The following is a 20,548-nucleotide window of genomic DNA, read 5'->3' as shown; positions in this document are numbered from 1 at the left end:
AAAGTTAAAACAAATTATAATGTTCTTTTTATTATTACATGTTGAATCACAAACTAAATATAAGGATCATTATTCTTAAAAGAATTTCTTACAAATTGGTTTGATAATTATATAACAAAAAGTTTATTTTGTTAAAAAATTACATACTTTTGAAAATAAATTAAATATACATGAATATGTGAGAAAGAAACAAACATCCAAAGTAAAAGAACGAAGATGGTTTCTTTAGCTTGATTTTCTTATAAACATAAAATATTATTATACATATGTATTACATTTAAAAATATAAGAAAACAATGAAGACATAAAGAAATACATTAAAAAAAAAAAATTGAAAACAAAAGTTTAAACTAAATAATTAATCAAACTCTTACAATGATATTTTAAATGAGTTTTCACTCCATGCAAGAACTTTTAAAAAAAAACAAAGAGAATAATGAAGATATGAGATATGGTAGAGAAGGATGTTAGAATGGCTATTTATATGATAAGAAGTGATGTAAGTTACATTTTTTAAATAATTAAATTAGAGGAGTTATAATTATAATTTATAGTGTGTTTAATTGGAATTCAATAAAGAAAACCAATAGTCTTTGGAAATTTATATAATTTTCAGTTTCATTTTAGTAGTAAAGTGTGAACTTAAAGTATGAATTAATGTATATAATTAAATGTGTTTTTTTGGTTAAAAATAAATATTATATTTTAAAAAATAAATACAAAATGGAAAAATAAAGAGAGAGGAACATTTGATAATATATATATTATATATATATATATATTATATATATATATATATGATTTTAAATAATTTTCCACCAATAAGGCTTATAAAATTTGTTGTATGATATATGATTAAGTGCTTTCGTTTTCTTTGCTATTTGATTATAACTTATAGTGTAATTAAATTTTGTATTGAATGATTGTCATTAACATTTATTTATTTATTTATTTTGTTGAATGATATATGATTAAGTTCTTTCATTTTCTTTGCCATTTGATTATAACTTATAGTGTAATTAAATTTTGTATTGAATGATTGTCATAAATAAATTTTTTTTTTTTTTTCTTAATTAAAGTTTTAAATATTTTTCCACCAATAAGGAGAGAGTGGAACCTTACTTTTATATATATGATTTTAAGAACAAATAAGCATATTATTGATAGTTTAAACAAGTTCTAACATAATTACTTGTTAAACAAAAAAACTCTTGATTAACAAAAGCAAACACATTAACGCTGTCCTACGTCTTCATTCATGAGATACATTTGTTTGTTTGTTTTTCAAGATTCACAAGATACCATTCTTTTATGATATCAAACAAATTTCAAGGACGAGATTCCCTGGAAGAACTTGGTTTGCTAGAGTTTGACAGAGATGGAGAAGTTATCAACCGCAGTTCCTCTCAGCATCGAGGTATTAAAATTATGTTTTATTAATTTATTAGTTAAATATGGCCAAGCAAACATTAATTAGATTTATATCATAAGCAGTTCTCTAAGATCCTAAGAGTGTCTACATGCAAATACTCTTTTTCACTTCAAAGAATTCTTTTGCAGCCACATATTGGTAAAACTTTCTGATGCGTCTATTCTTCAACATGGTGCTTGTGCTGCTGCATCTACTCCATAATTAAGTTGCACCCGAATTGGTTCAATCGGTGTCGGTCCATAAGCTGGTGCATCGGGTGGATATACCGCCCCCGGTCCGGAAAGGAACATAACATTCACCTACATATGTTCCTCAAAAGCCATTGGAATTTTGGTATGAACTAAAATACAATGTAGTGATCAGCTAATGGTAAAAAGAGTCAATATATACCTCAACAGGTCCGTCAGCAATAAGCTGAGAGTAGCTATGGCAAGGTTTTGTCCAAGACCGGAGAGGGAGACATATATGGAGTATTCCGTTGCGACGACTAGATATTATACGGTCACCATTAGTTGAGATGATCGGTTGGAACCAACCACTCATGTAAAGTATATCCCGATCCTCCTATATATATAGCCGAACAAATCAGAAAAACATTTGGAAATTTTTTAAAAATGTTTCTACTGAAATGATTGAGATTAAACAAATATTACAGTGAACGTCTGTATCAGTCGGTATGGTAACGACACCAAGGTGGCTTGTGAAACGTTTCCCCTCCCTGACACGACGTAGAATCCCTGACGACTGGTCATAGAAACATCAACATTGAGGACGTCCTGTTTGGTAAAAGTTCAAAACATCTCTTTTAGAAAACTCAAGGGAGAAAAAACTAAAGATTGAGAAGTTTTGGTATGGAAAAACAAAACTAATGGAGGAAAAGAAACTAGTCACGGTTTGATTCGGGATAATTAGGGTTCTGCGTGCAATGGGTGGTTCATCTACGAAGAGATCAAAACGACATATTCAAGATCCATAATATAAACCCTAATTATTGTAAAGATTGGAAATATATATACACTACTAAATCAAATGCTTATAAGGAATGCATATTACCGAATTCATTATCATTCACCTGCCTTCCTAGACCAGCATTTCTGAGAGTTGAATAAGAAGAGCTCATTACATTGCATCAGATTCCAAACTCCAACCTTGAGAAAACACCAAATGAAAAAACAGACCTTGGTTGTGGCTGATCCACTCTAACCGAAGAGTCCTCGCTCATGTTTAACTTGAGAGAGAAGACAAAGGAGAAAGATATTGTGTTGTGGAGTTACGTTGCATGGAGTGGTACTTAGTTATTTATATGCACGAATCAGAAGCAGAAAGACACTGAAATGGCAAGTTAAGTTATCTTAGATATACATTTTTTGTTTTGTTTGATTAACAAAGGTAGCTAATAAAGAAACTAATTAAATTGTTGCTTTCTACATAATAAATATTTTTGTTATGAAAATTTGACTCTTTTGACTGTTTCTATAGTAACTAAGATAATATTCAACTGCATGTGGTTATGCACTTACTTAATCATGACATGAGGAAACTGTTCTTTGGTAGTAATTATCCATACACACAATGTTTTCGCATGTTTTTCTAACCTGATAAATATTTAGAAGTTACACTTTATATATAACATATAAACTATTTAAAGATTGTTTTATATATAAAAAACATTTTTTTTAAGCTAGTTAACTTATAATCCAGAGAGATAAATAAGTCAAATACAGTAAACGAATCCTAGAAAAACCACTTACTAACAAAATTGAAGAAATCTAATGATTCTAAAGCGGACTTTAAAATTTAACAAACCAAAGTAATTTTTTTTGGTGCACTTTGTAATTGTATTAGTAACGGTTTCCAACGGAATTTTCATATTTATGAAATATGGCGCATTTTGATTTTTTTTTTTTAAGGTTTCTAACAGATTTTTGATGCAAAAATATAAGTCGAAAACCGAATTTAAGTTGAATAGTTAAATTGGTTGGAGACAGCCAAACCCGATTATTGTGTTTAATGTCAAAACCCAGTTTACAATATTTAAGTCACAGTCTTTAATAGATGAATATTTTTCTTTATTTAGGCCAAAATAAATTAAGATTTATGAGTCAAATTAAACTTCAAAGTCACTTTATTTTGCTTTTTCAAACTTTGACTTGTGAAGGTTTAAATGTTAAAACTACGAGTTTAAAAATAAAAAACTACCAGTAAATCTTATAAATGTATTGATGGAAATTACTTAATAAAAATAATTTTTGTTTGACATTTGTATGATTCAAAATTAAATACAAGAAAGGAACCATAAATATAAATGTGATTATGCCAAATGACTTCTTCAAATCTTCCTTCATTTAATATAACAAATCTGTAATAATAATTGTAGCTATATATATATAAGTAAAAGTAATTACCTCATTTCTCTATATATACGTAGAAAACTTAATTATTCCATTTGTCTACTTCGCAGGTTGATGAAAATGAAATTGAGGTGTTCACTTCAAGTGATGTGCATGACTTTCTTGTGCTCTATATTATGTTGTAGTTTTCTGATGAGTCAAGGTCGTTGCCATGACATTGTAGAAGCAGTGGAGACGATAAAAAGTTTTGAAGATTTTGAAATAGAGCAAAAACTTAAGGTTATCAACAAACCTGCTGTAAAGATAATAAAGGTTTTTTTTATCTACTCACCATATTAAAAGAATAATTGAAGTTGTTTATTATATATAGATATATAAACATTAGAATCACTATTCTATAAGTATCCCTGGATCTACATAATATCAACAGAATTTAAAAGTTATTAAATCATGTCAAAAGCACTTATAAATTTTTATGAGAATATATTATATTTTTCCTTATTCATGAATCCACAGTCTATTTCTGGTCAACGGTACGGATGCGTGGACTTTTACAAACAAGCAGGATTTGATCATTCATCCATGAATAACCACACATTTCCCTATAAGGCATGTTTCCATCTGATAATATGAATTTTCTTAATATTTAGAGCTCAATTTCAAAAAATTTTTAATGGTATTAAGAAATTGGTTGAAACCATATAAAATGCTCTGGTTTCGGGTCTAAGGGGATGTATGTGTTTCGGTCAAGATCCTCTTTGATTATTCAAAAAAAAAAAAAAGTTGTTTGAGTTTCAATTAATTGTTGCTGGTAGGTTAGTTTAAGAAAAAAATGCTTTTGAAATCAAGAAAATTAATATATACTAAAAACATTTGGGTTTTATCCTTATATTTTTATTTTTCTGGTTTATTAAATGATATTGGATTTTGATGTGCAGATGCCTATGATGTCATACCCTTTAGGATCAAAAAGAAAGAGAGAGAAAGTAAGTAACAAAACATTTGGTCACTTATGGAAAAATGGTGTAGGTTGTCCTATGGGAACGGTCCCTATAATGCGAGTCACCAAAGATGATCTTTTGAAAATGAAATCATTTGATGATGACGATAACGCTTACCCGCAAAGTTCATGGGGAAATACCTATAAACCTGCGATTTCCAACAAAGGTCATTACGTAAGTTCTTTCTTTTAAGTTTTATTTTATTTTATGAGTACAAAAATGTCAAAACATAATATACAGAACAACTGGCCATATATCACAATATAATGTTGTTTTTTTTATTAATCGTTGTATTCAGTTTGCTCTGGCGCGGACTAAAGGAAAACCAAGGAAATACAATGGTGCAGCCATGAATATGCATAGAGGCACTTCTGAGGCTAATCTTAGTATGCAATTCAGCTCTGGTCGTATGAACTTTCAAATCGGAAATGAATTCATTCAAGTTGGTCGGCTCGTAAGTGGATTTATTTAGATCTTTTTTTTCTTTAAATTTCTTATACTCAATGTACTATGGGAGTATCCTTTTCCACTATCAAGGTATATATGAAAATCATATTATATATTCATTTTAGTCATACCAAGAATTATACAAAGACACCTACCCTCGGCTGTTTGTATTTACAAATGTGAGGAGACTACATCTTATTTTATATTTCCGAACCATATAAATCAGTGATTAGTAGTCACATATGTTATATGGTCTTCTAATACAGGCGGGAGGACATCCGTGTTTTAATAACTTCTGTCCGGACGGATCAGGAATGATACTAGTCAGCCGAGACTTCACTCCTGGTTTACTTCTTCTAGAAACAGATTATGACATCGCCATATACAAGGTCACCTTTTTCCGTGTTCATATTTTCCCCATCACTGCACATGTTTTTTTTTTGTTAAAAGATAACTCCATATAATGTCCGGGGTATTACATAACAATATAACATTTAAGTTTGATTTTAGTGTGGATAGTAATAATATGCATGCATATATATATATATATATATATATATATATATATATATATATATATATATATTTTGGTTTTAATGCAGATTTTAGTGTTAAGGTATTTGCCATGAGAAGCTTCTTATCTATAAAATTAGATTTTTCTTTTGAATTTGGTTTTGCTAAGTACAGGACAAGAGAAATGGGGATTGGTGGCTGTTGATGGGGCCTTCATGGGAAGGAATTGGGTACTGGCCATCAAGCACATTCCAAGAAAGTTATGGTACAGGCATAGAATGGGGTGGTGAAGTCTATAGCCCCGGACTTCCTAGTCCTCCAATGGGCAATGGTTACTTTTTGGAGAGAACTCCTGACCAAGACGCATATATGCGTCGAATCAAGATTGTGGACGAAAATTTTAAGATCGACAATACTGTAGGGAACACCGAATCTTTTTCAACCAATCCTCATTGTTATCAAGTGGTCGATGCAAAGGAGAACTTTTGGAGACATGCAGGTCATCTTGTGCTTTATGGAGGCCCTTTGTGTAATAAACTTCGATAATGCTTAGCAATATTCCGAAACTGTAATATCTTTCTTTCTTTCTTTCATAATGGACCTGATAAACAAATATACTATGATTATGGAATTATTAATAAACTCTTGATCAACCACAGGATCAAGGGACTTTCATAGAAAATTATATAATATCAAACCCACTTTTTATTTACTGCTGATGTCATCTTTTGATCTAACGGTTCAGATTGTTTTTCATTTGATCTAAAGGTTATTGTTTAATCTCAGAATATATAAAAGCCAAAAATGTGTCTTTTTAAAAAGATGTGTCTTTTAATAAAAACCCCTGTAATTTAATCAATGCAATGTTTCACAGTCACACCCTTTCGTTTCATATATAAATATTCTACAGGCTTGTTTGTTTTATTTCATTCACAAAATTATTTTCCTGAAACAATTGTTTCTTCAAATTTTGTTTTTCCAATCCTATTTGACTTTAAATCTGCTTAGTCATTATCATCTAAAGGTATTAATTGTTATTACCTCTTCGTTAATTAGTTGCTCAAACCCACTTTCTATAGTTACTGAGATTATCGTTTTAATCTAATGAATGAGATTGTTTCCGTTATGTCATCTAATTGTTTATATTTGTTAATGTCCCAAAAGTTGCAAAGTTTTATACCCAACAATTGTGTTTATTCGTCGTACCCCTAGCTTAAAATTTTCACACCTATTTATTGTCACACCTCTTTGTTTGTATATATAGATTTTGATGGATCTTGAAAATAGAATTTTTTTCTCTGAGTATTGTTTCACACCTCCAAGATTTAAAAAATCTGAATATTGTTTTTTCGATTTATTAGTCTTCGTTGATTAACCATCTTTGTTTAAATATGACTGATTTATTTATTGATTTCCTTATCCAACCTCTGTTTGGTGTCGTTTTCCCTCTTATACATGCATTGATCATATCTTTGATGTATTGATCTAGGTAATTAATTTTTACTATCAACCTACTTCTCTTATTACTTTTTTTTTTTGTAAATTTCAATAGAATAATGATTTGAAATTTACTTTACGTAGATACCTTTCATATATCTTGTTAACATTGTTCTCTTTTTGTCACTGAATCGATTTCTATATTTGCAACAAAATTATTAATTGATTAATTTAACTTCAAAAAAGTATAAAACTCATATAAAATATAGTAACATGGCCATAGATTTACACTCAAAACATCATATGGTTTGTTTTGTTTCATCTTTCTCATTTTATTTTATATTTTGATAAGCCTTTAAAACTTATAATTTCTACTCTCTTTTCGTATTGTTTGATTAGTGACTTCATTAAATTTTTATTGTTTAATTATACTTCTAAATTCGTACAAGAATCAGTTACAAATCATTGTTTCAAATTGTTGTGTTTTATTTATTTATTTATTATTATTAATTATAGGTTGGTGTTTTGATACAACAATATTTGTTGGTATTTATAGTTGAATTCTCTCTGTAGATACAATCGGATATGATTCTAATATATATTGTGATTTGTGAAATGTAATCTGCAGCAAGATCGCCCTTAAATTTATAGCTCATGTCATGATAAAAGCATAAGATTGATATGACAGAAGCATACACGAAGAAGAAGTTGCTTCGTGTTGATCTTTGTTCTATGAAAAGTCGTGTCATCTGTAGATGCGTCACTAAAACACCAAATATATGTTCTTCTAAATCTAATTGACAATAATTTGTTATTGAAGTCTATGAATACAAACAAAGAGGTGTGAAAAAATAACAGGTGCGAAATTTTTAAGCTAAGGGTACGACGAATAAACACAATTGTTGGGTATAAAATTTTGCAACTTTTGGGTTCATTAAAAATATAAACAGTTAGATGAGATAATGGAAACAATCTCATCCGTTAGATTAAAACGATGATGTCAGCAACCATAGAAAGTGGGTTTGAGCAACTAATTAACGGAGAGGTAATAAACAATTAATACATTTAGATGATAATGGCTAACAAATTTATAGTCAAATAGGATTGGAAAAACACAATTTTAAGAAACAATTGTTTCAGGAAAATAACTTTTTAAATGAAATAAAACTAAACAATCAATAAATTTTTGAATAAAAACAAAGTGTTGTAGAATATTTATATATGTAACGAAAGGGTGTGATTGTGAAACATTGCATTGATTAAATTACATGGGTTTTTAGTAAAAGGCGCATCCTTTTAAAAAGACAAATTTAAAAGACACATTTTTTTAAAAAGACACATTTTTTGTTTTTATATATTTTGAGATTAAACAGTAACCTTTAAATCAAATGAAAAACAATCTGAACCGTTAGATTCAAAAGATGACATCAGCAGTAAACAAAAAGTGGGTTTGCTATTATACATAGAAAATTTGTTTTTTAAAGAAAGCAAAAGAAGGGGCACGTTAAGAGTAAAAAATGGTCATTCATAAATATTGAGTTATTTTGACTCTCTAAGATCATCAGTATTAAAATGCAGCGATACCAACAGAAAAATATCATTTGGGGGATAAATTATAAGAAATTTTTCTCAATCTCACAAATTTAATATAGAAAAAGTAAAGAAATAAATTCGTAAATTGAATAAAAAAATATACAGTTAGAAGATTATAATCAATTTCCACTAAAAAATGTTATTTAACAATGTTAATTATTTTAAGTTTTTATTTTTCCGTGCGGCAACGCACGTGCTGACAGCGCTAGTGATATTTAATTACAACAATGTTTTTCTTTAACAACACTGACAACAGCATTCTTATTCATGTTTCAAAAAAAAAAAAAAGCAAACAACAACACTCTTATTCCGTGAAATACAACAACATTTTTATTCCATAAAATTGCCAATTTCTCCTCACACATCAAACGCCAAATTTTTTTTTTTCAAGTGATAGCAGAATTTTATTTATATAATTAATTATTGACTCTAGTTGAGCCTTTGAGCCTTTGAACGATTTTTCATCTTTATTGTGGTCATAGTTCATCTTCTAGTACCGTAGCTCCTGGAACACATGATCTATGTTCAAACAAGAGCATCACACTAAACCTACCACACAATACTACTTTCAGCAAATAAAACTAAAACCCTATACACAGAACTTGATAACAGTTCAAACAAACCCACAAGCTTTCAAATCATTCCGATATGGTAGTCAAGTCTACAGCTCTTCATTCCAAGTTCTCGGATGGGAAATTGTTAATTTCGGGAATTATGAAAACTCCTATATCCATCCCATCTTACCTCCATTATGAACGAAGATTACAAGACAAACAAAATTGTAGAAACACAACACAGAGGAGTTTTCAAACAAAATGGGTAATTTGTTCAAAGTAGACAGATTTGTGATAAGAAAAATGGGTAATTTATTCAAAGATCCAACACACCCTTCAAAACGATTTCTCACACCGAAATCGTTTTAAGTTACAGACAATTTTTCTTCTGATTTTCAATGCTTCGAATTTCTAAAACAAAATTCAAGTTTTTAAAATCCGATTACAAAAAAAAAAAGAAAAGACTTATTCCCTCCTGAGAGTCAGAGTTCTTCAGATAGCATAAACTCACACCCAAAGGTTTATAGACACCTTTTGTTCACGTCCCATTTTTAGTACAGCAGTTCCTCGAATACGGGATCTACGCTTTGTCCCCATTCTCCATGGTACATTTCCAAGAGCTTCTCCGCCGGAGTAACTCCTGTCATTTTCAAAACCAATATTTCACCAAGAAGGTTATTGAAAAGAATGTTGGTACGCGATTCAAGTACACACATTGGGTTACTTCATTTACCTGTTCTGACCACTTCAGTGACTGCGTTCAAGAAACCGGCTTCCTTGTAGCCTCTACGCTCTAAACCATCCTGAGGGAGCAGGAAAACCCAACATATAATTCTAGTTAGGCAACTGGATCAGATGGGAGAGAAAGCTGGCTAAAGGTTTCTAAGAGAGTGCACAAAAGAACACACCTTTGCGTGTTTCAGGACATCTTCAGCAACATGCTTTAACAAACCATCTCTAAATGGTGTCTTTAAGCCAGTTACTGGAACCTGTTGGATATCAAATTTCGGTATAAACAGGTTGTTTTTTCTAACTATGGAATAAGAAAATGTAATGTGGAGTGTCTTATAGTTACTTTGTTCCTCAGCATCTCTCTCTCTGCTGGAGTCCAGTCAGCTGTCAAATCCAGGATAGCTTGGAGACTATCCTCATCATATAACAAACCCACCTGTAATTTGCAGATAAAATTAAAACAAAGGTCGCTATTTCTTGAAAATCAGAGTTTCACATGAAATGATCTCATGAAACAAGAAATATATATGCTAATAGATGAAGTTACCCAGAAAGCAGGCAAGGCACACAGTCTCCTCCAGGGACCTCCATCAGCACCTCTCATCTCCAAGTATCTTTTCAACCGAACCTATTGATGTTATGGAATTGTCAGGATTCAATTTCAAATAGGGAACTGAAATTCGTTGGCTTAATTAATGGACTCTTGAGGCAGATGATACACCTCAGGGAATATTGTTGTCAGGTGATTTTCCCAATCGTTGTATGAAGGCAGCTCACCAGGGAGACACGGAAGTTTTCCAGCCAAGAATTGCTGCAGCATGAAGAAAATGATGAGACTAAAGATGGCTCAAGAAGATCAAATGGTTTTCATTTTGTCAGTTCCTTGCCTTGAAAGAGTTTATAGAATCTAACAGAGAAGATAAAGGTAGATTTCTACCCGAAATGTCATTCCAGTACAGTCGACGTATTTCTGGTTTCGGTAGGCAAAGTACATTGGGACATCGAGTGCATAATCAACATACTGTTCAAACCTATCAAAGAATAGAACAACAGGAAGAGTAGTACAACTAATTTTAGCCATGCTGTTTTACAAGAAGGATAAAGATTATATCTTGAAAGTAAGAATAGCACATATCAATTTTTGCATAACTCATCAAGAATGCCTAACAGAGTTTTTTTTTGACAAGCTTCTCATACCAACTAAACTATGTAATGTACTTTTCGCTCATGGATTAAACAATATCATACTCACCCAAAAGAGTCATCAAAAACAAACGGTAGCATTCCTGTGCGGTCCTTGTCGGTGTCTGTCCATATTTGGCTGGCAAAAGGAAAAAAGTTATAACGTGGGAGGGATACAGTAACTCATATATAGGGGATAATAATAAGTGGATCTTGATACCTTCTCATGCTGAGAAAACCATTAGGCTTTCCTTCTGTAAAAGGGGAATTCGCAAATAAAGCCGTTGCTATCTGTTCAATTTGGATATTATTGAGGCAATGGTTAGTCATAATCATTAATAAAAGGTTTCCGATTATGCCACAAAGAGCACGAGCTTCTCACAGGTTGCAAAGCAAGACCAGCACGAAACTTCCTGATCATATCAGCTTCTGTGCTAAAATCCAGATTAACCTGTCAAGATTTCATGTAATGTAGTTTCTATAAGTTTCAACATAAACTTTAAGAGAGCTGAAAGATTATTTTCGGAAAATTACAAAGTGGTTCAAAGTCCAAACATTCATCTAACCTGAACAGTACATGTTCGGAGCATCATATCAAGCCCAAGGCTGCCAACTTTTGGCATGTAATTTCTCATAATGTCGTATCTTCCCTGCACAGAACACAGTATGTCAAGCCTTACTTCCAGACTCGTCATAGCAAAACCTTACACAAACAATAAATACACCGAACAATGGCCATGAAGAACCATGTAATATATCTGAATTAGAAATAAAACCTTTGGCATGATGGGTATATCCTCACGACGCCATTTAGGCTGGAAGCCGATTCCTAAGAAACCAATCCCCATTTCCTCAGCAACAGCTTTTACCTGTTGAAATCCATAGAGAGTTGGTTATTTTTCACGTTTTATGGTAAGAGTAAAGGAAATAGCTAGTATCTTTTAGAGTACCTGATAAAGATGTGAATTGACTTCAGCACAAGTTTGGTGCAAAGTCTCAAGAGGTGCACCACTAAGCTCGAATTGACCACCAGGTTCCAGTGAGATGCTTTGCTTTCCCTGAACAACAAAATGGCAGAACAAATTATCTACAGCAAACCAAAAAGAGAAAAAGTGACCTTATAATAAATATCTAGCATCATTGTGCCGTATATCAAGCTAACATGTTTAACAGGCTGGAAATGTAATTAATTGATAAAACGGCTCAAACAATAAAACAGAGGGGAATGTAAACCTGCTTCAGACCAATGATCTTGTCCCCTTCCATTACTTTTTCCCATTCAAATCTTTCAGCGATACCGTTAAGCAGCTCGGCTATTTGATCATACTTCATAGGGCGCAGGGTATTGACCTCAAAACCAAACTTCTCATGTTCTGTACCTATTCTGCAAACTCAGAATGTTAAGTTAGCAAAATGGAACATTTCTCCAATAGAAAAAAAAAACTTGGATGTGTTGAAACAAACAATGCCGCAGAAGAGCACAAACTAAGAGCTATGTCACAATCACTAACACTAAGTACCATTTTAACAGAACATACAAGGATAACCAAACTATACCTATATTTGTCCTTTGTTTTGCAACCAGAGGCAAGATAGGCAATGAGATCCTCTCTCGTGAGCGGCTCAGTTGCAACTACAGCCTCTTCTGTAGGAGGGCTTGCCGCAACAATCAACTGATGTCCTCTCTTGCTCCTCTTAACAGAATGATGTGAACGGAGTAGCATTGATTTGGTAGACAGACCCCTAGCATAAGAGCTAACAAAAGCTTCTTTCATCCTCAACACATCCAAATTTCTCACACCACCAGAAACTGCTTTAGTTCCATTCTTTATGCATACAGGTCCAGATGGCACAGTGTATACTCCTCCTCCTCCTTGAGACAAGAGCGCCATATTCCTGCAAAAACAAATCACAGTAAGCCTTGAGATTCTCTTCTTCATATCCACAAGATATCACAACCAACATCATTTTTTCCCCAATCTCAACTGGAATCAGCAGCTTCCACACAATCAAACTATCATTTGAGTATAAATCACCCGAGAAGAATAATCCATGAATCATATATATAAATAGATTACCAAACCAAAAAAAATCTGTATAAATTCGAATCAAAACCAAAATCATGCAATAATTATCGATTCAGAAACATGGAAAAATACAATCGGAAGATTCAAACTAAGAAACATAACAAATCGATCACGAACCAAGAAAATTCTGAGAATTGATTTTCCCAGAAATCTAGAAAGGGAGAAGAAGAAGAAGAAGAAGATAAGCCTAAGAAGAAGAATCAAACCTGAAATCGTCGGGGAGTGAGAGCGTAGAAATAGAGAAGAAGAAGAGAAGAGAGAGGTAGCGAAAGAAGAAAAGCTTTCTCAGCAGATACGCATCGGCGTATCCATTTTATATCAAAACTTAAGAAGAAGGAGGAGATTGATGATGAAGATGATGCAATTGCCAACAAAAAATAAAAATAAAAATGTAACAGTCACACTTAGGAAAAATAAAAGAACACGAGCCGATCAGTGGAGCTGGCTGAGCTGTCATACGAAGAAAGTGATAAAATAAAAATATAGTAATCATTGCAACATAAAAAGATTCTTTTGTTTTAATTTTTGCCCTCTTACTTCTCCATTATTCACAAATTTTACCCATTAGTTTTATAATTTTTTTTAATCATAAAACTAAACGAGGTACATTCCTTTTAACTTTATAGTATAATCATTTGTACACTATCATTACTTTATAAACGTCGCATATTTTATTTTACGATAATTTTATTAGAAGATAAACTAATGAAAAGTGTGTGTCACTAACCACATGACCTTAAAATAAAATACTCCAAAACCAAATAACCATAACAAATCATGTGAAATAAAATATAAAAAACTATATTTGTATCGTATTTGATTGTGTCGACATAATAACTTGGTTTGATGAAACCTTATTTGGCGTGATACTTCTATCTTATTTGGTATAGGTGGGAATCAAATACTACTTTATATATTCAACAATTGAAAATGAAATACAAAAAAAGGAAACATGTGAATGGTAGATAATGCATCACATCACTCTCAAAAGTTCTATACCTCTGTATTCATATTCTGATGCGAGATGGATTTGAAAAATACCCTAATTACCAATAACAGAAGGCTTGCCTTTTTTGTCTACATTGTTGATGAAATGGGCATTCTACTTATTTTTATACATAATTATCTTTTTTTATTGCCTGAAAAAAAAGTTTAGAAAATTTGTTTACTATTATTTTTGATGATTTATTATCTCAGGTGTCGAATAGATGTAGCTAGATTTTAGTTTGTAGTTTTTCTCGTGAAACAAAACCCCAAAATTTCATTGTTAATCCCAATAAATATATACTGGGTAGGGCTTATTAGATATTCAATGAAATGTTCTAATTTATGCAAAAAATCGTTTCAACCATCTGATTCTGTCCTCGAATGTAGTTTCTATCATTCTCATTCTATCATAACAAAAAAAAAAAACAATTATTAATATTTTACTACAGTATATGAAAATGTGATAAATAGAAGAACATGTGGCCTTAGTATTTTATTTTTTATTCTGGACAATTATTTATTTGATATCAATTATTGAGAAAAAACAAATTGATGCAGGGTTGCTTACGTGTGCATATACGTAAGTAAAAAAAAAAACATATCTTGTAGTAGTACAAAACATTATAAAAACTCGTGAAATTGTGCACTTGCACATTATATAATTTTTGTAGTTAAGATGATATTATAACATGGATATATGAATATGTTATGAAGAAGGTGAGGTAGGTGGACACGTGACTCAAATATGGCGGCCATGACTTAACACTTCACTTACTACAACTCTCAATCTCATACACACACCCAAAGACGTAAATGGAACCCACCTCCACAGTTTCTTCCTATTCCTATCGACAATTCGACACTTCTACACTCGTCACGTCGTTTCACGCAACTTATCTCAAAAACAATGTTTTGGTTTTTGACATAACTTTTAAAATATTAATAATATGATAACATTTGACATAATCTGAATCTTGATAATATATTGTCGAAAGTGAAAAAATATATATATTAAATATAGCCGTCAAAATAAAAAGGATAGATTATATGATAGCCGTCAAATATTGAAGTCAGAGATTCTAAAAAGAATAGGGAACTAAAGCTTGGAGTGTGTTTTACAAACTCTTTTCAGTTGATCTTTCCATTATACTAGCAACCTTAACATTTTTCAATAATCACTACCAACCCTAAACTTTCGATTTCACATCAAAATCCCCTCTAAAATTTCAGAATAAATGTAACTATAATGATTTGAAGTTACATAAAAGAAATTCTACATTGGGATTAAAAGCAACGCAACGATATGGGTTTTATTGTTAATCATGCACAGGCCCAGTGCATCTTTTAAATCCAAAAGTTATATAACAATCAACAAGCCCAACTCATATATGTTTCAATGAAAGCCCAACTACGTACTATTAAATTCAGTCCATGCATAACCTTCAATAACTGCATGAAAAGAGTAAAAAGAATCAAATACGTCCTTGCAACAGAAGTAGTTCTGCGAGGGCAAAGCCAAAATCCATTCTATTATCTTTGATCGTCGATAAATATCATTTGATAAATGGCTATGATGGGAAATGGTAGTGATGCTCGGCATTAGGCTTACTCTGTCTCATCCATCTATTACCCTTTGCCTTGCTTTGCAGCTGATACTACAAATGTTGAAACTTGTCTCAGATTCAATCCATCTACACAAATTATTATTATGGCCAAAGAGGTAGATGATAAGGTTGTGCTAATGTTCGAGCTGCAACTTCTTCCTAACTAGTCAATAGACCATCTCACGACGGTTCAGTGTCCTAAGACATATTTTTCAAAGTTCATTTTTTCTCTTATAATTTACATTGAACATGTTTACTTTATGAAGTCAAGTTTCTAGTTTTCCTATTTATGCGTCTATGGGTACATTTCACTTATACGTTACAAACTTTGTTAAAAAAACATTTTATATATATTTAAAGTGAAAGTTTTATTTAAAAAATAATTTAAATAAATTCAATGATTTATAACTAAGACAGTATTGAAATTTGTCGTTTAGGTTAAATGGTTTAAGTGATATTTGTCTTAGTCAAAGAACCATAAAAAGGAACAGTACAAAACTAATGACTATATATAGGGAGTTTTTTTCTTAATATAAACTATAAGATATATAAGAGTTAAAAAATAATTAGTGTCTTATAACAATGAGCTGTCTTGAAATGTATTTGGGAAAAGATACATAATGTAATAAATTTTAGTGGTCGTTATTGTCCTTATTTGAAATAAATAAAGGAAAAAATCATATTTAATAAACTTTACCAAATAAAAAAGATAGTTATATAGAAAAAAAAAATTTCCATGTTTTGAAAATTGAATACCATATACATTTATAGTCAAAAACTTTTTCTAACTAAAAGTTTTCAAATATAATATAATACATATTAGTCAACACCTCAAATTTGTAGTTTGATAGTTTACCATTTTAAGTTAAATCTAGTAAAATATTTTAAAGAACTATGCTACTTTTTCAACTAAATAATTAAATTAATCAAAAATGATTAAAAATGTTTATAAAACTAATTTTAAGTATAATTTATATGAAAATATTGTATCGCATCACATTTAAAATATATATAAATTATCCAAGAGTTATGATTTGGCTCAACAGATAGTCCGTTTTAAATATACAACATCGATCTTATATTTTTCCCGCGTAAAAACATAATTCAAAGCCATTACCACCAATTTTTACAAGGGTGTAAATGGAAGGATAAAAATTGTGTATATATAGAGTCCTCAAACACTCTCTCAAACACAATCTTTTATCATTTCATTGTTTCTCTCGCTCTCACTTGTTGTTGTTTCCTTTGTTCTTTTAGGTTTTCAAGTTCAATGATGAGAAACTCTCAGCCGTCAACACCATCAAATGATGCTCCTCCCCTTCCCAAGAGGCCTTGCAAAGCTCTTCTCATAAGAGCCCAGTCACCTGAACCAGCTAGAGTGAACTCAGCCGCTCGTGAAGCTACCGGTTCAAAGATGAAACCGAGGGAAAACACTGGTGAGAGAAGAGCCCCCTACAAAGCTCTTCGCATGAGAGCCCAGTCACCTGAACCAGCTAGAGTGAAGCCAAAGGACCGTGAAGCTACCGGTTCAAAGAAGAAATCGAGGGAAGACAGTACTGGTACGAGAAAAGCCCCCTACAAAGCTCTTCGCATGAGAGCCCAGCCACCTGAACCAAGATTTACACAAGTGAAGCCGAAGAAGACAAATACTGCGAGAAAAGCCCCTACACCAAAAGCGGGGAGAACAATCAAAGAACAAAACAAGGAGGATGCTCGTGAAGGAACCATGTCCGCAGAACCAGAAGCTAAGGAGACAGTTGCAAAGAAGAACCATAAGCAAGACTAAGCGTGTAAGACCAAAGAGAAACAATGACTGGTCGTCCGAGATTTATTTCTTATCTTTTAATTTTTGGTGTAATTTCTGAATTCTGATTCTTAATTTTGTGTTCTATTCTATCATAAATATTATCAGCTTGCTGTGAATTTTTAATCCAATGTTTTCCTTTGAATATCAATTCGTATTTGATTTCATCTGTTACTAGTGTACCGATGAGATTGGGGATTCTCTGTCTTTCTTTTCTAAAAAGTTCCATATACAAACGATGCATGCTGAGAAAGGAAAAAAATTACATTGGGGGAAAGTTTTTTTATTTAATAGAAGTGATTAGTGGCTAAGTTAATTACATTTACATGGTTGGCGTTTGTTCAGTGGATAAGAATACGTTTAAGCTAAACCACTTGATTCATTCACTGACTTGTAAATGTACATACACACTTTTTTACTCAATTCAATACAAAGTTTATTTTTCTTTTTTAGTTTTTACCCTCTCTTATCTCGTGAGCTCATCTTGTTCTTGATTTCTTGAAGTTAATTAATTTGTTTCCAAGTCGTTTTCTCAATATATATTTAACTTGTATCGAAAATCCATCATAAGATGTCTAACATAACTTTAAGTTAATTAAATTGAAGCTATATATAAAGTGAAGAAAATCTAACTTTTACTATGAATGAAGTCTTGAACATTAACACACGATTTTGAATGGAAAAGCTGAAGATTTGAATTAAAAAATCAAACCCAAATATGTATTTCACAAATCCAAAACTTCTAACTTATAACACCGAACTTTGAGATTCAGAAACTTTGAAGAAAACTTTGAACTTTTTAGAGTCAACAACTCTCACAAACCCTAGAAAGATAAAGAAACTTTTTTTTTCTGAACCCTCAATCTCAAAAACTCAGCTTAAACACGTGACTTAACCATTGGTGTCGTTTTCATTGTAAAACGGCATACATGCACGGTGCGAAGTTTTTATCAATTGTAACTTTAAAAAACAAAAAAAAAAAACAAAAAAAATCATTTTAATAGGCGTTATTTATATTGGACGTTTGTCAAATGACAGTTCGTAAAATTTAAATTTTCATTAACAAAAAAACAAAATACATGGTTTGCTTTAATTGCTATTAGAAGGAAATAGTTAATAAATAGTATTATATATTATATTATATTTATTTATTTGTTTCAAGGAAAATAAGCAAGGAAAATAAGCAAATCCCAAACCGTAGAAAGCATCCTGGCTTCATAGACTCATAGTTCCGAAATGTTTAGAGGCTTAGGAACTTCACTTTTAATTAATGGCTTTGAGGAGCAGCAAAAGCATGACTGCATGAGATAGATGTTCTTGTGGCAAAGAGGATTTTACGAGTTGCACACCTTAATTCCTGACATAGTTAAGAAGCAAAAGACTTTGATCTATAGGCGTGAAAGTTCTGTTCCGCAAAGCTATGTCATAAAAGTTGAGGAAAAGAGTCGTGAAAGAAATAATGTTGTTAATCCATCTGATTTGTTGAGTGGTGATTAGGATATTGACAAGAGTTTTAGAGGAGCTTCTGGAAGTGGTTAAGCACAAATGTTGTACAAGTAAAAAGAATCAAGCTGGTGATTATGATTCTTTCTGGCCAAATGATGTTGTTTCGGTAGTGAGTGCTCTTGAGAAGGCTTTATATGATTCTTTGAAAGAAGATATACCAAAGTATTATATCATTGCTATATTATCTTTGTTCATATTGGAGGAAACTAGAAACTGTGTAAATGTGTTCTCACACGTTTGTTGTAAATAGGATTTTAAGTTGATTGTTGATTCACATTAATTTCAGTGTTTAGTTGTGATCTCTTATTGTTTGTTTGCAGAATTCAAGAGTACTGCTAGATAGACAACTTCTTAACGGCGAATTAAAACCTGAACAACTAATAAAGATGGCGTGCTATGAGGTAATTGGTAATCTTTTTCAACAACATACTTTTTTTTTTTTTTGATAAACTTCAACAACATACTTAATTCAAATTTATTTTGAATCTTAGTTTCTATGGGGTTTTTGTTTTTTTTTTTTGCTGCCTACAATTTGTCAATATCACATTAAACCCAATAAACCTCAAAGCAGATCATTTTAGTGAATTCGGAATGTTTCTGATGCATGGTGATACAGTAATTAAAGAAGTATAGACATTAATTCTATTTGTGTCTTATCCTGTTTTTTTTTCCCCTTTCTCTCTTTGTTGGTTGATTGTATTTATGAGAGTCGTAATGAACGAATGTGAAGCCAACATTATTCAAAGCTTGCAAGGAAAATATCAAGAAAGAAGGGAGAGGTTAAAGAAGCATAAGTGATTCAATATTTCTTTGTGAAAGACAATCAATGTGTTTCTCTGTTAAATAAGGCAAGTTCTTTCAAGTCAATAATGTAATAACAAGGGCTTGTGTTGTTAATTTAAACGAAAGGAAAAGACCAGGCGACCAAAAAAAAAAAAAAAAAAAAAAACGACAGGAAAAGATCACTTGTTTTGTTAATGTTTATAGTACTTTAATTACTGATCTAAAGATATTATAATAAGTATGTGCAAAACCAAATAAAATATAATTATCAATATAGTTGTGGAAACAATCAACGTGCGGTTTTGAATGATTTGATATAATACTATTGACCATTGTTCTGCTACGCTCGAAGACTGTGAGAACAAGACTTTCTTAGAAGACAAGTAATATAAGAAAAGTAAAACACGTAATTTCACGATCCTAATTAATCCAGTACGTCCTAAACCTTCTTCCCAGTGGGTAAAATTGGTTTTATAATAAGAGATAATAATAATTGTGAAACAGCTAAGAGTCTTCGCGTTTGTCTTTACTTAAT

General features: G+C 31.5%; 4 protein-coding genes across 4 annotated transcripts; 3 read left to right on the top strand and 1 right to left on the bottom strand.

The window, feature by feature from the left end:
• Positions 1 to 3,894: 3,894 nt before the first annotated feature.
• On the top strand, positions 3,895 to 6,397 carry LOC17880175. Its single transcript, XM_023779366.1, has 7 exons — positions 3,895 to 4,095; positions 4,300 to 4,392; positions 4,722 to 4,958; positions 5,083 to 5,238; positions 5,357 to 5,410; positions 5,498 to 5,620; positions 5,919 to 6,397. The coding sequence occupies exons 1-7, from the start codon at positions 3,898 to 3,900 to the stop codon at positions 6,288 to 6,290; spliced, it is 1,233 nt and encodes a 410-aa protein (XP_023635134.1). The 5' UTR covers positions 3,895 to 3,897; the 3' UTR covers positions 6,291 to 6,397.
• Positions 6,398 to 9,616: 3,219 nt separating this feature from the next.
• On the bottom strand, positions 9,617 to 13,726 carry LOC17877587 (glutamate--cysteine ligase, chloroplastic). The gene is made up of 16 exons (XM_006283471.2): positions 13,536 to 13,726; positions 12,800 to 13,138; positions 12,476 to 12,626; positions 12,193 to 12,300; positions 12,019 to 12,111; positions 11,809 to 11,892; positions 11,625 to 11,693; positions 11,463 to 11,533; positions 11,313 to 11,381; positions 10,998 to 11,091; positions 10,782 to 10,871; positions 10,608 to 10,688; positions 10,404 to 10,496; positions 10,237 to 10,317; positions 10,062 to 10,131; positions 9,617 to 9,968 (listed from the first exon to the last, which is right to left on the bottom strand). Exons 2-16 carry the CDS (start codon positions 13,132 to 13,134, stop codon positions 9,880 to 9,882), a joined length of 1,578 nt encoding a protein of 525 aa, XP_006283533.1. The 5' UTR covers positions 13,135 to 13,138; positions 13,536 to 13,726; the 3' UTR covers positions 9,617 to 9,879.
• Positions 13,727 to 17,190: 3,464 nt separating this feature from the next.
• On the top strand, positions 17,191 to 17,869 carry LOC17879251 (serine/arginine repetitive matrix protein 1). Its single transcript, XM_006285571.2, has one exon. The coding sequence runs from the start codon at positions 17,191 to 17,193 to the stop codon at positions 17,704 to 17,706; it is 516 nt and encodes a 171-aa protein (XP_006285633.1). The 3' UTR covers positions 17,707 to 17,869.
• Positions 17,870 to 18,653: 784 nt separating this feature from the next.
• Positions 18,654 to 19,569, top strand: LOC111829302. The gene is given in 5 exon segments (XM_023778040.1): positions 18,654 to 18,667; positions 18,887 to 19,082; positions 19,084 to 19,236; positions 19,238 to 19,392; positions 19,551 to 19,569. Coding segments are annotated over 5 exon segments (537 nt in total).
• Positions 19,570 to 20,548: the final 979 nt, after the last annotated feature.

The sequence above is a fragment of the Capsella rubella genome, unplaced genomic scaffold, assembly GCF_000375325.1.
Source record: "Capsella rubella cultivar Monte Gargano unplaced genomic scaffold, Caprub1_0 scaffold_7, whole genome shotgun sequence".
Lineage (NCBI taxonomy): Eukaryota > Viridiplantae > Streptophyta > Magnoliopsida > Brassicales > Brassicaceae > Capsella > Capsella rubella.
The sequence above is the reverse complement of the archived record's forward strand: the minus strand, read 5'-3'. Positions and strand labels throughout refer to the sequence as shown.